This window comes from Acyrthosiphon pisum, chromosome A1 (assembly GCF_005508785.2).
Source record: "Acyrthosiphon pisum isolate AL4f chromosome A1, pea_aphid_22Mar2018_4r6ur, whole genome shotgun sequence".
Taxonomy (NCBI): Eukaryota; Metazoa; Arthropoda; class Insecta; order Hemiptera; family Aphididae; genus Acyrthosiphon; species Acyrthosiphon pisum.
Window position 1 is genome coordinate 36,332,183 of NC_042494.1, and position 16,829 is coordinate 36,349,011.

Here is a 16,829-nt window from a genome sequence, read left to right on the forward strand (position 1 = left end):
AAATATACTTAGTAATATCATAAGCTGACTGACCGTTTTTCACTCAGAATCGTTTTTCTTATAGAATAATATTATATCATTGAATTCAAATTTAACACCATTTTTATTTTGTTTTTCTTGGCGCTTTTGAGCACTAATAGGAATGTGGGATTTTAACGTCAATGCACCCAATGCACCAACTTGATTCACTTTTTCATGGAACAAGATACTGTTGAAGAAAATCGAAGCAGTTTTACTGCCCCAGGGCCCAGACCGTGATGACAGATACAAAAGATGACATTTAAAAAGTGCGTAAGTGGATGTCGCTCTGCTGTACAATAGGTTACAAGTGGGTCACTGTTATTGATGGTGTTAAATTTTAATTCAATGATAAATATCGTTGTATAAGAAAAACGATTCTGAGCGAAAACGATCAGTCAGCCTATGATATTAGTATACTACTAAGTACTAAGTACTAAGTATATTTGATGATATTATTGTGAATAAAGTAATTTATATATTTACATACCTACCTATTTACGTGGAACCTTGTTTTAAGTTTTCAATCCTTAAGTATAAAAGTTAAACATTTTATAAATTTTTTACTACAAAATAATTATTCAATTTTAAATTTAATAAATTTTATCAAAATTTAACTTTAAATGCTTATAAATAAAAATTGTGCTTATATATTTGGAATATTTTTCAACTGCTATTTTAACAATATATCAGCCTTGCATTAAATTTTCACGCTTTTTTATCCAACAAATAAAATTTTATTGATATTTATAGAAAAAAAAAACTAAAAACAATTTAAAACTGACAATGTCCGCAAACAGTCCAAAAAGAGTCAAAATATTTTCAAAATTGTACGGTGTATAGAAAATGAAAATATAAACATCTAGTAAAATTTTCATGTATCTACAGTGTTATTCGTTTTTGAATAAGTAACAATAATATAACAAAACCGTTACTGCGCCAAACCGTGATGACAGACATAAAAAATTGTAAAATCAATACATTCATCGCTAGACTCAGAATTTAAAAATAAGTCGTTAAAAAAAAAAATTTTAAATGGTGAGGGGGTTAGTTAAGTGCATTTTAGCCAAAATTTGTTATAGGTGTTGCGCGTGGCAGTCAAGTAGTGTTGCGCGCAAGCACATAACGTAAAATCACAAACTTTGGAAGGCTATAACTTCTAAAACAATAGTTTCTGGTAAAAAAATTGTACATCATCATCTGAAGTATAAAACAATAAGTCGTTTTTTAAAAAAAATTGAAAATTGTGAGGGAGTTAGTAAAATGCATTTGTTCTAAAAACATATATCTGTAAGTTATTTTCAAATTAATTACTTACGTGTTGCAATATTGTCACCCAATTCAGGTTCTTCGTCAGCGATGTTGAACTTGGTTATTTCATTATACCATGAATCAACCGCTTGCTCACCTAAATTATTGAAATCTAGACTTGAGAACAGATTTTCTCCGTATACGTTATCTTCTCTATGATCAAATATTTTTAATTTTACCATTTGATTAGCCCAGTCTTGAGCACAGTTATTCAACTAAAATAAAATATATTTTTTTTTTAAGATTATGAAAAATACAGAATAAAAAAAAAGCGTCATAAAAAAGGTACATTTTTGTTTGAATAATAAATTGTCATTTAAAAATTGTATTCTGGCCTCTCTCGAATCTTTATAACCAATATGTATAGGTATAATGGAAAGATAATAATTATAAATGTTTAAAAAAAACATACACAGATACCTTGGCATATTAAACATGGATATTAATGTTTCATTCGACGGATAACAATAAAATAAGCTATTTTTATAAACTTGTCATTAATTATTGGACTGATTTTTTAAAAATAGTTCCTGTTTTTAGATAGGTTCTACCAATACTCTGTAGTATAATATATATATAATTTATCATTGGTTTTAAAGGACTTTAACATTGGAAATAAAATATATATGATATAGTTCTATTGTAATACCTGTAACTTACATAATAATGTATTCAGTATTCACTATAAAATATATAATATGTATACATACTCGGTTATGCATAATGTGTTAATTATTATTTGCAATGTATGATACATTTACAACTTGAAAAGTTGCAACACCCGCAGATGTCATAAAATGTAATTTCTATCTAAAAAGTTATTTCTTTAGTAAGGTTACTGAATTTATTGTAATATCTAATGCATAGTTGGTTGATGCTAAACATGTTTCTCTCACTGAAGTTTAGGCTAATCCATAGATCACAATACTAAATACTAATATTAATTTATTATTGTACTAACAAGTAACAAACCACAATAAATATGAGAAAACTACTTGAAAACTGAACTCATAAAAATGGTGTACCTGAATAGCCTATCCATTACGCCTTGTAATTATTATTTGTTTTATATAAATTCATATAAGAACATAAAAGTCGTATTGGTAGGTATTATTGTATTAAGTACTGGAAATATTGACCAAATGGCTGTACAATAAAAATAAAATAGTGTGTACAGTAATAAAATGAAATTGATTAAACCAAAATAATGAACGTATTTTATAAATATAAAAATCAATGAACCTTTCTATATGCATGGTATTATAATAATAAGGGTCAAAATGGCTGCACTAAATTCTAGAAAATATCGAGAAATGCACGCTTATGGCTCAAATCTCCCTTTCATACCTTGAGGGGTTTTTGTTGACTATTATATTGTAATGTTTGTAAATTGTAACTATACTGCAGAATACGAGTGACCGTATTCTACGGATTGTCCCGTATTTCAACTGTTCCTTCGTCCTCACGAAAGTGATACGGAACACATTTTATCCTGTTTTGTCAAGTCCATCCCGTATAAATCCCGTTTTTCCCTTACTTTTAATTTAAAACTTCTAAGACTTATTTTATAATAAAATCATTTTATTTTCGATATTTTTGAAAATTATTAGAATAATAGAATTTATAGATTATAACTAATTTTCGCTTTTCAGTGGTACCTATTTTTGGATTTTTGTCTTGACCATTTTAGTGGGTATACTTGTAAAATATAAAATTAATAGAACATAAAAAAATACTATAAATACACCAGAGCCTCAAGTAATCATTGGTACCTATAATAGCAAAGTTGCTTGCTCCTTAAATATAATTTTTTTGTTTAACCAGAATGTGCTAATGCGTTATTTTTTTGATAAAGATCCAAAAATCCACCTGGGTTTATGTTAATATTCGTTATTTACAATACTTATTTTAATTTATAAACCTATGGTTATAAGTATTTATTTCAGAATTGTATATATTGAATACATCGAGTCAATGTAACTATCCACTTACCTGATCATCCAAAGTAAATGGTTCAAGCCCATATTTTTCTCTATAAAAATTAGATTTTTGAAGGACTTGATCTCGGATTTCATTAGCTTCGTCTTCACTCAAATCGATAGGATCGGAGTGAGGGTAATTTATTGGTTTCCTTTTTTGTGGCATAACATATGAACCCATACCATTACTTGAACCAATAGAGGGAATGATTGCCGAATATCTCATTGAACCCAATCGCATATTTGTCGGTTTTCCCGTTTCCTGTAAATCGTCCATATCATCCCCCAAGTTATTGAATGAATTTTTACCAAATAACTTGAATTTTGACATCATATCGTTCAGACCATTTTCTCCATTACTGGAAGTTGTGAAAGTCGGATTATTTGGTTGTTGTTTAGTTTTCATATTTTTCTGTAATTTTAAAAAATTATAAATTGCAGATATTGTTACAATGGTTAATAATACATAATTATATATAATATGGTATACATTATACAGGATACATAATATTTATTCACCTAGCTCGTAGACTTCTTTAGAGATTAAAAATGCTTACATTTTTCATACTTAGGCATCATTTTTTAGTATTGTTATTAGCATTCAATTTATTAAAATATTATTCATTGGGTAGATGAGCACATTTAATTTAATTTAAGAAAGTAGCCATGAATAACTATTTTATTATGGCGTAGCGTCGTTGAATTTTCTCGAGAAAAATTACTAACAGTCTGCCCAAGTCTTTAGTCGTACTCTTTAATTAAATCATAATCTGTATGAAATTTGATGTCATATAAATAATCCTAATACTATTAATACTATCACAAAAAATTAAAAACTGTAGAAAATATTTTATCATGCAACTTTTAAATGTAATGTAACTTGTATTTAATCTAAATTACTCACGAAATAGTCGTTAATACTACATTCCTCTCCGTCTTGTAGAATACGACATTCACGATTTATACAACATTTTCTTAATTGTTTGAATACAATATGTTGTTCATTTAATGGTATTTTTATAGAATTCATCATCATACTTGAGTTATCATTACCAACACTGATTTGTTGACTATCATCTTCATTAGAAGATGGGGACAAAGTTTTTTGTCGTGCCATAAGGCTTGCTAATGGAATAATTTTTGTTTTTGATGAGTTTGGAAAGTTTAGAGCTCCTGAAGTTATACTATTTTGTCTTTTCCCGATGCTTGGACCTTCTAAAGTCTTATCATTCTGGTTGTTCATACTGTATAGATCTTTCAGAGGTTTACTATTTAGAACTTCTGAAGTCATACTATTTTGTCTATCAATTCCATTGTTTTTATAGAATACACCATTTTGAGGTTTATTATTCAGGAAATGAGAATTCATACTATTTTGTATTTGTCTGTTGTTTAGATCGTCTGAATCCATATCATTTGGTTGTTGTTCATAATATTTACCACTCAGAGATTTGCTATTTAGACCTAATCCACGATTTTTTCCATACCCTAAAGAATTGTTCAAACTCAATGATTCTAAAACAAAAAAAAAATAAATATTGATGATAATATATATGAAAATATGTATGTTAAAATGTTTTAGAGTTGTATGTTACTCCTCAAAGAAGATGACGGTGATAATGATGTTTCTGCTGATTCTGATGTTGCTGTTGCATCTGCTCCTGTTGTTGATGATGATGACGATGACGATGATGAAACATATGGACCGTTATCGCTAGAAATCCTATGCGAAGGCAATCTTATATGCCTAACTGTATGATGATTTCCATACCTAAACAATACATTTAAATTATTTAGTATTCTTTGATTGATATATTTTAATCAAACATAACTATTCAATACTTACGATTCATATATTAAGCACAAAACTAGTAAAAGTAAACTGAAATAAATTGGTTTAGCCATTTTATAAATTATAAAGTGTGAGTGAGTAAAAACAAGATATTATCACCATGAGATCATTTCCAAAAAGCACTAACCTAAATATTAACACAAGTTGACTTAAATGCATAGCTCCTAAATCATTTAAAATGTATTTACCTCAAATGCCTAGTGTATGTAATTATTGTTATTGATAATAAAAACAATACTGTAAAATATTTTTCATTTAACCAAACAAAAAAATTATAATAATTAGTCACGAGTTGAATGGTAGACATTTTACCAATTATGTACGTATATATACGTATTATATGTATTGCGTACTTTCAATCTTTATTTTTAGGTTTTTTGTAACATAAAACAATTAATGCAATTCTTTTGTTGAACAATAATATATATTATATATAAAATAAATTGTATTATTTTTACATAACTGAAAATAGTTGTATCCAATGATGACTCATAAGCCCATACATTGATGCCACATGTCAACATATGGATGGAAAAGTCAACTATTCATATCTGCGTATTATTCACTGGCATAGCATTAGGTATATTATCTACCTAATATTACTTAATCATATTATTCATGTATAATTTATAAGGGTAACTATGAAATCATTGCACGATATATATTTTAGATTCTGAGGGGATCGATCAATGTATCACCTATTGAAGAAGTAAAAATAAAAACAAGAAACGTTTGGTTTTAAAATTGTTTCTAGTAACATGATATTTTAATACTCATATAAATCTCTCATAGGTTATTCTTACAGCAACTTAAACAAAAATAAATAGGTACCCACGCACTATTATTTTTTTTGTGTAGGCTTTTCAACTTTTAAGTTCAAATGTTGACAAACTTTCATATTCAAATGAAAAATAATGATTTTAGTTATTTTGTTGTGATACACAATACAATCTTAAAAATATTTTTAATTTATTTCAAGCTAGGTTATAGGTACCATGATACTTTTTACAACGTTCTATTTACGGCATGGGTATACTTATAAGTTAACAACACAGCTAATAATATTATTATAAAAATATGTGATTTGGTTTTGGCAAAAATCGATTCAACCTATTCATCATGTGGCCATTCAATGATGCAAAGGTATCACATATCACCCCTCGGAAGATGAACAGTTTCATTTATTTTTAATCACCTATAAATAATAACTTAATTAATTATTTTACTAATCACAACACTGCTAATACTACATAACGTGTGTCTGTGAGATTATATCATTAGACATTAATAATATTTTATCTGTCAAATCAGAAAACCAAAGTGTTTAAGACTTTGAGTATACGCCTACCTACTGGCTAGGTACTTCCTACTATTATTTGCATAGATGATAGTTATAACTATTTAGCATTATAATACTGATAGATTATAGTAAATAATTACATCGGTTCTATTATTTACTGTACGGATAATATATTTTAATAATATGATACCTGGTTATCAATTATTGACTACCAAGTAAAGTTTCTATTATAAATTGATTGGTAATAAATCAATATATTTTTTTTTTATTTAGTTTTTGGTTTTTTACTTATCAATCGATTTGTTAATCCTAAATGTTGACTCTCTTGAATCTACCGTTATTATTAATAGAAAAATAAATTAATAATAACAATATAAATTTTTGTTTTTCTGTATTTGTTCATCGAAACGACCTCAAGGTTTTTGTGAATGCTAATCACAAGTGGGTATAAGGGAGATCATGTGATCTATTTATCTATGTATATAATATCACTATATGCATATTACTACCCCCTTCTCCAAGAAGAGACATGTGCGGTCTTCACTCCCAGTGGAGTGGGACCAAGTTGGAAACCGAATGACGCAATCGGACCACAGCACGGGAAATTGGTGATCGCGTAGAACCACACAATTTTTTTGCACTTTGCTATGAATGGAACCGATGACTGTGTGAGTCATAGTCAACTGCGTGACCACTGCGCCATTCCAACCATAACAATATGAATGAACAGTAAATTAATATTCCTAGAAATATAAGCTGATGGCCGTTTCCGCGCGCTCAGAATCATTTTTAATATGCAATGACTTATCTTTGAGTTCAAATTTAACATATTACAGGGACCTTCTTAATGCTGATGTGGTACATTTGTCACTTTCTATACTGCTGTTTGCTACTGCAGAAGAGCGATTTCCCAGGTTTCTTTTAAAATCGACATTATTGAGAATCCAGTACTTACTCCCTAATATTTTTGTCTGTCCTTTTAGATTTACTGTGAAATGCGTTTGAAACCAATCTCATCAAAATTATATATTTTATTGTCATTCAACTTATGTTGATTAATTAATCAGCATGATTAATATATTTAAAAACTAAATAAAAATAATTTTATTGAAACCCATGGTATGAATCTACTGTTCCGTTTTACCGTACCCCAAAATATAACTGAAAATAAAATCACGTTATTGATACAAAAACACAAAAAGATATTCGGACATTTAGTATTAAACTAGAAAAACAATGAATCAAAAGTACGTAATTTGATTAATACATTGGATTTTACTTAACTATATACATAAATATAATATAATTTAACTAAAATAATTAAATGCACCAAAAACCGAAAACAGTTTTTAAAAATGGAAAAGAAACCAAGAACTGTTAAAATTAACGATAAAATAAAAAATAGTTACCTAACAATAGTTACATAAGTATACAGGGTTCTTAATATTATATCCGACATCAATAAATTATATGCAATGGTGGGCTTAAAAAATGTCCTTATTATGACCGTATCACATTGTGCCCCGTTTCTCCCATAAATAGTCGTTGACTAATAAATACTTGCTTTAGTATTTGACTATCTGTTAATTATCTTCATTAAAATTTTTCAAACTTGACTCAAATTTTAAAGAACTTAAAAATTAAACAGATTTACAGATATCAATTCTCAGAAAATCTTTTACTCATCTATAAAAGTGCTATAGATATTTGTGAGTGATTTTCTGTTTGAAATCATAAAAGATTTTGAACAGAAATCATAAAAGATTTTGAACAGAAATCAGAAAATTGAGTAAGGTATAGCCAAAGACCAAAAATGGTCAAGATTTAGTTAAACATTTTCATATTTCTTTAGCGTTATTTTACTACTGTCTTGAGATTGTCTCTAAAATTATTGATAAATTTGAAGAACAGCAAATTATTTAAATAACCATTCGTTTTCAATTTCTATCAATTAATAATAAAAGTGCATCTACATGGAACTTGTTTAGCTTTTTACTGTCACTAAAAGTACTATTCGATAAAAACAAAATAATTAATAGAAATTACGTGCTACTTGACCATTATAGCTGTGGATTTAATCATTTTAAATACCTACTGCTTTGATACTAGGTACCTACATAATTTTTTTTGTTTTAGAGAAGTAGTACTAATATCATTTGTTTACGCATCATCTTTGCATAGAAATTCCAATTTTCGCTGCGCAATCCGGCAATCGTATACCTACCAATACTAAAACCGTACGTAATCGTATATTATACCGAATAACACGCAATACTGGCTCGTAATCCGAAGTTGAACGAGTGGCCTACACATAATATAGTCACTCTGTCCTGTCTTGTATAAGTACGGAAGTATATTTTTTAATTTTAAGATTACATAAATAGTATATTATATAGGTATATAAAATATATCTCACTCTTCATATAACATTATTAACTATTTTGTTAATAATAATAATAATAATATGTTTATTTGAAAATAAATTTGTATGTTGTACATATTGTATGAATACAATAAAATAAAAATAATAATAAAAGTAAGAGCTTGTAATATTTTCAACCCTTTGGTGAGCTAAATGCTTGAAGTGGAGAGTTTTCCATAACTCTAAATAGTAAATATAAAGATATTGTGTTTACACTTTATACAATTTCAAAACTATTTAAATTTATGTGGTTTAAATACAGTTTAAAACGTTTTGAATCATAAAAATCAAATACCTATATTAGTTATAAGAATTCTGAATAAATGTATTGCTACAGAGATATATATTTATGCTCCAAACTTTAATGTACTTAGGAATTAAACTATTTATATCATCTTTGTATCTAGTACAGTATTCATGAGGGACCGTTGTTATTATATGATATTCATACAAAGCTATTAAAATATTTTTTAAATACGGGGCTTTAATGTTTTTTACTTTTAATTCGTAATATACATAATAATTATTGGTATATTTTTGCTTAATTAACAGAAATTGAATTATTCTATTTACAGTTGATTTTAATGAAGTGGTACCTAGGTCTGATAGGTCATATAGGTCTGACTCTCATATAATTATTCTGTAATTATTGAGAATTAATTGGACGAATGATTTAGGTAAGTCTTTTTATTTATATATTAAATATATTTTTTACATCGTTAAAGATCTATTATAAAATAATTTTCGTAGGTATTGTATTAGTTACTGCATTAATATGATCTTTATAATTTTATATATAATAATAAGGATATTCTCAATACTCATAAATACTAAATAGTATTTCTATTTTATATAATCAATAAATTTAATTATACAATATACGTACGTACAACGTATATAAACACATTACACGTGTTATTAGATGTTTGCTGAAATAATTAGTAAAAATACAGAATACATTTTTTGCCATTTTCAGTATATTGAAATGTTTAGAAAATATTATTAAATGGAAGATTTATAAGATAGGTAATTAAAATTTATTACTTTATAAAAAATATTTTCATTCCATTGCAATCGATAAAAAACATGCATAAGGGACTTAATTACCTTTAAAATAATAGAGTCAGTGTGATCCATAGTGTTGATCTTTGGAACCTGCAGGATGCTCTCAAATATGAGTCAGACATTATACATACATAGGTATTATAATATTATCATTGTGAAAATACTGAAAACATAATAGAATTATAAGGACATAATGATTAACTTATCGTATGATGATCTTCAAGTCACCCTTTTAATTTGATTGTCATGACAGTATAAGAAAATAATAGTTTATACTACCTAGATAGTATTAAGCATTGTGATAAAATATACGATTAGGTATTTAAATAGGTGTATATTAATCATAAGTCATAAACTCATAACCTTTAAATTTTCTAATCGTTATATAATCAAATATATAAATATACAATACACCAGATACCTACTTGAATACCAATAGTTAATGTAGGTACATAAGAATATTTTACTTATTCAAAGGCATATAAAGTTAATTTGTATTTTGTAGAAGCGATATTACACAATTCTTAATGAAAGCTCTGATTATTTAACAGTACACCAGGGCCAAAAACATAATTTGGGGTAGGAGTTTGTTTGCATGGTATTACATAAAAATATTTTAAAAAGGAGTATTATTTCCCCCCCATCTACATATTGGTTAACGTGATGACATGCGCGTCTTACTTAGTGCCATTCACAAAACTACATATAACACATCGATAAACCACGGTGGGGTCGAGTATAAAATCAGTGTGTCGGAAGTGAGTGAAAGTGAAATCTCTTCCACAGCTCTTCGTTAACAAGTGAACTCCAAGCGTACCAGGTAATTTTGTATATTTATTAAGAATATGGACTTAAATAAAATCATTAAATCTTTATGTACAGCTAGTAGTAAATTTAGTTCTATTTTTATTTTATTTTATTGTGTAGGTAGATATTTAAGGTTAAGTTATTGATTTAAATGAATGTTAAAACTATTTAAACCATTCAAAATATGAAAAAATCAAGTTTGATTTTAAAGTAGGTAGGTATACAAAAATCCAGATTAAATCTATAAACAATTCTAAATAGGTACAACTAAATTTTTTCATATTTATATACAGTATGTAATAACATAATAATAATCTAAAAACTACGTTTAAAATATAGGTATTTATACATTTTCGTACTATTAAGTTTAGAGTAGGTATACAAACAAAATTTAGTTCGTAAGAAAGATTTTAATTTAATCCATAACTCAGTAGTTATACATTAAACTGTCATAATATGGTAACTTTAAGTATTAGTGTCTAGTGATATATAGGTATAATACTATACTACCTAGGTATATAATATTGTTAGAGCATATTATCTTTATAAATCATAAAATAGCATTATATTAGTTTTACATATTTGTTTATTGTAAATATCTAATTATTTTACAACTACATACCTAACTACACATTTTTGTGAATAATATTTATTAAATGTAATAAACTGATTTTATTATATTATCTTGAACAACAGAAACATCATATCTAAGTACCTACACCAACATTTAAAAAATATGTATTATACTATTGTTACCTACATTATTACCTTTTATTTTAATTATTTATATGTTGGTATAACTTTTAACATCGAATATATAAAAATAATTTAATAATTGATAAAAACACAATGGCTAACATATTCTTGAATTCAAAATAATAATTTTTTTAATTTTTATAGTTATAATATTCTTATCCAAAAAATTGTTCAAAATGTAAATACAATAATATAATATTGAATATAATATAATTTTTTCATTATTTAATATCATATTAAATATATACATATTCTATTAAAATATTAAAAAAAATTCCAAAACAAATAAAAAAGTAATTTGTGTTGTATGAGATAAATTTTTGGATAAAATTAAATTTAAATCGGGAAGTCAATAGGTACATAAATATATTTAAGTAGGAGATGTCAAATGAATATGATATAATGTTGGTACCTATTACACAATGTTTATGGACAGACCAGTTTTAAATCTTGTAAGAGAATATAGGAAAAGGAAAGCGAATGACCGGTTCTGCCCGCTTCCGGCGAGCGAAAGTAGTAGGCAATTTAAATTCCACCTCCCGTATAGCTCACTTATATAACACATTAATGGACATACAATATAATCGTTATATAGGTATACTATATTATCAACTATTGAGGTCGTCACATATTTAACTTCTTGGTATTTTTTCACGGTCAAACTTTACACGTGCATTTATTAAATAATAAAGTAATTGCTATTACATCATTGATAATATAATTATGTTTATGTACACAGGATGTGGATACTCGTACTAGTACTATTCAGCGTCGTAGTAGCGCTCCTGTCATATTTGGACATGAGAAAACCAAAAAACTATCCACCAGGTAATTGCAATGATCTTAATCACCCGTATATATTTAAAAATTAAAAACACGTTTAATTTAGGTCCAAAATGGTTGCCGATTTTGGGAAGTGCTCTTACTGTAAATTCACTTAGGAAACAAACCGGGTATTTGTATCGTGCTACTATTTGTCTAGCCGAATCGTATGGACCAATTGTTGGTCTGAAAGTAGGAAAAGATAGACAAGTGGTTTGCTGTGGATATAATGCAATTAAAGAAATGTTAACAAAAGAAGAATTCGATGGACGGCCACAAGGACCATTTTACGAGACTAGAACATGGGGTACACGAAGAGGTATATAAACACTGTCTAGTATTACGCCCATTGGTCGAAAAAACCGTATTAATTATAAAATCAACACGTTCTAAAATATTAAAGTTCTTAGCATTCACACAGTTGTTCGGTTAGGCGTTCATACTTCACCTTCACATTTTATCCTTACGAACGTTTTATATAGGAAAACACATGTATTTCGCATTTTAGTTTTTGAGACTATATAATATTAGCTATAAACATACGGACATTACATACCTTATGATGAACATTTGAATAAAAAAACAATAAATAACTATATAAATTAGATATGTCCCTGCTTTTTATATTTCGTGTTACCTGACTTCACCCAAGACCCATTTTTTTAATATTAAAAAAATAATTTTGTTGAACAAATGGCGCCAATAGCGTATACTTATTTTCGTATTTTCCAACATACCTACCAATAAAATTATAATTTTATAATTTTTTTTTTTTTTGCAACTACTCGACAATATTTTCCCCTTTCTATGTATATAGTTGAGTGCGGTAAAAAATGTGTTTGAGTTATATATATATAATATAGATTACTATTTTTGTGTTTTAAAAATTTATTACTTGCAAAATTGCAATCACTATTTCAGGTCTTCTACTAACAGACGAAGAATTTTGGGTAGAACAACGAAGATTTGTATTGCGTCATTTGCGAGAATTTGGTTTTGGAAAAAGAACAATGGCTGAACTTGTACAAGATGAAGCCGTTCAGTTAGTCGAAGATTTCAAAGAAAAAATCGCAATGTCTAAAAATGGTAATGGTGAAATATTTGAAATGAGAGATGCTTTCAGTGTAGGAGTCTTGAACACATTATGGTCAATGATGGCTAGCAAAAGATACAATGCAGATGACATCGAACTAAAAAATCTACAAGCTTTGTTAACTGAACTTTTTGCTAACATCGATATGGTTGGCGCTTTGTTTAGTCAATTCCCGGTTTTAAGATTTATTGCTCCTGAAGCATCTGGATATAAATCTTTTGTCAATATTCATCAACAAGTATGGAAATTCCTCAAAGCAGAACTCGATGATCATAAGGAAACATTTATTATAAATCAACCAAGAGATTTGATGGATGTGTATTTACAAATGCTACATTCAGAAGACAAAAAAGAAAGTTATTCAGGTACTTACATTGTATATACTGACGTTTTTATTTGTACCTATGTATTATTAAATATTTTTTTTATGTTTCAATGTTTTCAGAATCTCAGCTCTTAGCTATCTGTATGGATATGTTTATGGCTGGATCTGAGACTACCAGTAAATCTTTAGGATTCGGTTTCCTGTACCTACTTCTAAACCCAGAAGTTCAGAAGAAGGCTCAAGAGGAAATCGATAGAGTGGTTGGTCGAGACCGACTTCCCACCTTAAATGATAGGCCTAAGTACATACAAAGTTATAGTTAGATTATAACTTATTTTAATAAATATAATTTTATTTCGGGGTTAAATTGGGGGGACGCAAGGGGATTAGTATCCCTACCTCTGTTGACGGTTAAAAAGCGTTCCCTTAAACTAGTCGGGGTTAAGAGTGGGTTGAGTGTGCTTACACAATCACTATTTATACATTACATATAGGTCATATAGGTACGTTAAACATTATACATAAAATTATATATGGAACGCTTAAACAGTATGGAGATTAATGTCTCTCTCTCTATACTAACGTCTCTATCAGTCCCTTCTTGAATGTATACCCATTTTAAGCCCTGATTATGGTTGTTACAATTTTTCCGCATAAACATTAATGTATTAACACACATGACGTTTCTATTTTAGTATGCCTTATCTAGAAGCCCTCGTATTGGAGTCAGTTAGAGTATTTATGGGACGAACTTTCAGCATTCCACATAGAGCTCTGAAAGATACCACATTACAGGGTTATCATATTCCTAAAGTATAATAATCGTATATTTTAAACAAAATAAATCAAAAATAATGTAAGTTTACTTTTGTTATTAGGATACAATGGTGATTGCTAATTTTGCCGCATTACTTAATGATGATGACGTATGGGATCACCCAGATAGATTTTGGCCAGAAAGATTCATTGGTTGCGATGGAAAATTAATTGTTCCAGACGAATACTTGCCATTCGGATATGGTAATAGTGGCAATCATGCGTTTAAACCCAAAGAAAAATGTGTTAAATTAAAAATAAATGTGGTATTTTTTTTAGGTAAACATCGTTGTATGGGACAAACGCTCGCTAGATCAAATATATTTTTATTCTCTGCTTGTCTATTACAAAACTTTGATTTCTCAGTACCCGATGGTCAAGCACCGCCAAGCACTTTAGGCGTTGATGGAGTAACTCCTTCGCCTGGAGAATTCAATGCTTACGTCAGTCTCCGACCGAGATAATAATACATTTAAATTTTGAATAGTCTTATTTTTAAACTTTTTTATAATAATAGATGTAACACTAGTATAGTTTAAATATTAACGTATACTATTGTATGGTTAAATGACTGAATGATTTTACAACCAAACAGTATAATATTGTATGATCTACTACGATTTCTGAATCCAAAAATGTATTTTATAATTTGTACTAAAATTATGTGTAGTAATAAATTGCATTATTTTATACTATAATATGTATTATGTGTATTTTTTTTAAATATAATTAAATTATATTCATAGATATATAATCAGGTACAAGCTATATACATTTATACCAACTCAATAACTATTTGTTTAGTGCAACTTATTAAATATTTATAAATGTACAATACGATATATATAAATATATAGTTATACATGTACGAAATTATTATATAAAATTAAGTATTATTATAAAATATATATTATGGACTTTTCACCCCATCAGAAAATTCCTGATTGTGCTTTTAATATTATATGGTAAGTGCTTAAAATGTAGAAGAGACAAAACAACTTAATTTTGGTATGTGAAAATAAATAATTGACAGTTGTATAAGACCTTTTAAATTGTATAAAATCTCTTTTAGGAAGGAAGCAAAATGTGTATACCTATTCATTACGTACCTACTATATGTATATATACGTCTATACAGTATACCTACATTTAATTATTAATCACCTCAATAAGACGTATAGCCTGGTTTTCACTAATACCTATATAATTTTGTGTTGTATTTTTTTAAATTTAATGTTATAATAAAATATATTTAACTGTGACTGTCAAAGAACAACTGTCGAACTGCAGGCTATTTCTGCTACTACCTAGAGTCCTAGACAGTAGACATCTAGTTGAATATAATATTCAACTATACATTACGTCATAACGAAATAGTGGAAACCAGGATATAGTGATATACGATATAGTGATTTCGAAGTCTGTGGTGCGTTTACTAGAAAAAGCCTCAATGGTAACCACAAATCACAATGATATATTTTTATAATGCGACCATTGTCACCACACTTCAAAGCAGCTAAACGTTAGGAAACTTGGTGCACGTACCTACTAGCTATTTAATGTGTTACTTATAGTTTGTAGTTTCAGTATATCATTTAAAATATTACCAGCGAAAATGTTTTCTGGAGCTACAATATTTATACAACACCCATACAGTGAAATTGTTATAGAAAGTATTGTAGCAAAAAATGTATGATATAGATATATGGATATACCATCATGTACCATAGCCCATAATATACTGCTATTAGGTATTCATGCCTATGGTTGAATAGGTAGGTAGGAATATTAAAATAATAAATAGAGCATACAATACATTAGGGAGGAACTTACAAAATAATAATATTTCATTTCGCTTCACACATAGATGTTATTAGTTTTTATGTTGTATACAATGGTGTATTATTTTTATTATTTTTACTATGTATTTTTTGTCCTCTGGGTTGGTTAGATACAATATTCGTGTGCGGCCTTACCAATATTAGGTATATTGATTAGAAATCGTGTAATTATAAGTGGTATTATTTTTTTTTTTAATTTTCTCATTCTTTCTCTAAGTCTAAGGAAAACCACCGACAACCGTCGAAAACGTTTGAAGAAATAAAAGCGATGATCAAATGATAGTATTCTAAAAAGTACCTACACATGCATGTATTTTATTTTATACGTTATATAGATAGGTATGGTTACCTATTTTGAAATAGACGACTAATTTTTTAATGCGTTAATTTATAATTGTCTATAATAGTATAATCTATTGTTT

At 27.8% G+C, this 16,829-nt stretch overlaps 2 protein-coding genes across 3 annotated transcripts in view; one reads left to right on the forward strand and one right to left on the reverse strand.

Annotated features, from left to right (window-relative positions):
- LOC100162791 overlaps positions 1 to 5,312 on the reverse strand; it is a 9,031-nt gene extending 3,719 nt beyond the window's left edge. Inside the window, exons 1-5 of one of the 2 annotated variants that reach the window (XM_001948421.5) lie at positions 5,155 to 5,312; positions 4,904 to 5,079; positions 4,213 to 4,823; positions 3,322 to 3,720; positions 1,337 to 1,544 (exon numbers count right to left, since the gene is read on the reverse strand). In XM_001948421.5, coding sequence (XP_001948456.2) covers positions 1,337 to 1,544; positions 3,322 to 3,720; positions 4,213 to 4,823; positions 4,904 to 5,079; positions 5,155 to 5,213 — 1,453 coding nt within the window. In that variant the 5' untranslated portion in view covers positions 5,214 to 5,312. The remainder of the gene's footprint in view (positions 1 to 1,336; positions 1,545 to 3,321; positions 3,721 to 4,212; positions 4,824 to 4,903; positions 5,080 to 5,154) is intronic. The other variant, XM_029486973.1, reaches the window with a different exon arrangement.
- A 5,324-nt stretch (positions 5,313 to 10,636) lies between these two features.
- On the forward strand, positions 10,637 to 15,836 carry LOC100162206 (probable cytochrome P450 303a1). The gene is made up of 8 exons (XM_001951058.5): positions 10,637 to 10,767; positions 12,250 to 12,338; positions 12,400 to 12,651; positions 13,254 to 13,790; positions 13,871 to 14,051; positions 14,446 to 14,563; positions 14,629 to 14,770; positions 14,846 to 15,836. The coding sequence occupies exons 2-8, from the start codon at positions 12,251 to 12,253 to the stop codon at positions 15,028 to 15,030; spliced, it is 1,503 nt and encodes a 500-aa protein (XP_001951093.1). The 5' UTR covers positions 10,637 to 10,767; position 12,250; the 3' UTR covers positions 15,031 to 15,836.
- The last annotated feature ends 993 nt before the right edge of the window (positions 15,837 to 16,829 follow it).

What these genes read in the sequence shown, in the direction of transcription:
- LOC100162206 (XM_001951058.5), top strand. Translation starts at nt 12,251, where the DNA reads ATGTGGATACTCGTACTAGTACTATTCAGCGTCGTAGTAGCGCTCCTG. An exon ending in AACATGGGGTACACGAAGAG is followed by an intron (nt 12,652 to 13,253) that starts GTATATAAACAC and finishes TCACTATTTCAG; the next exon opens with GTCTTCTACTAACAGACGAA. An exon ending in CAAAAAAGAAAGTTATTCAG is followed by an intron (nt 13,791 to 13,870) that starts GTACTTACATTG and finishes CAATGTTTTCAG; the next exon opens with AATCTCAGCTCTTAGCTATC.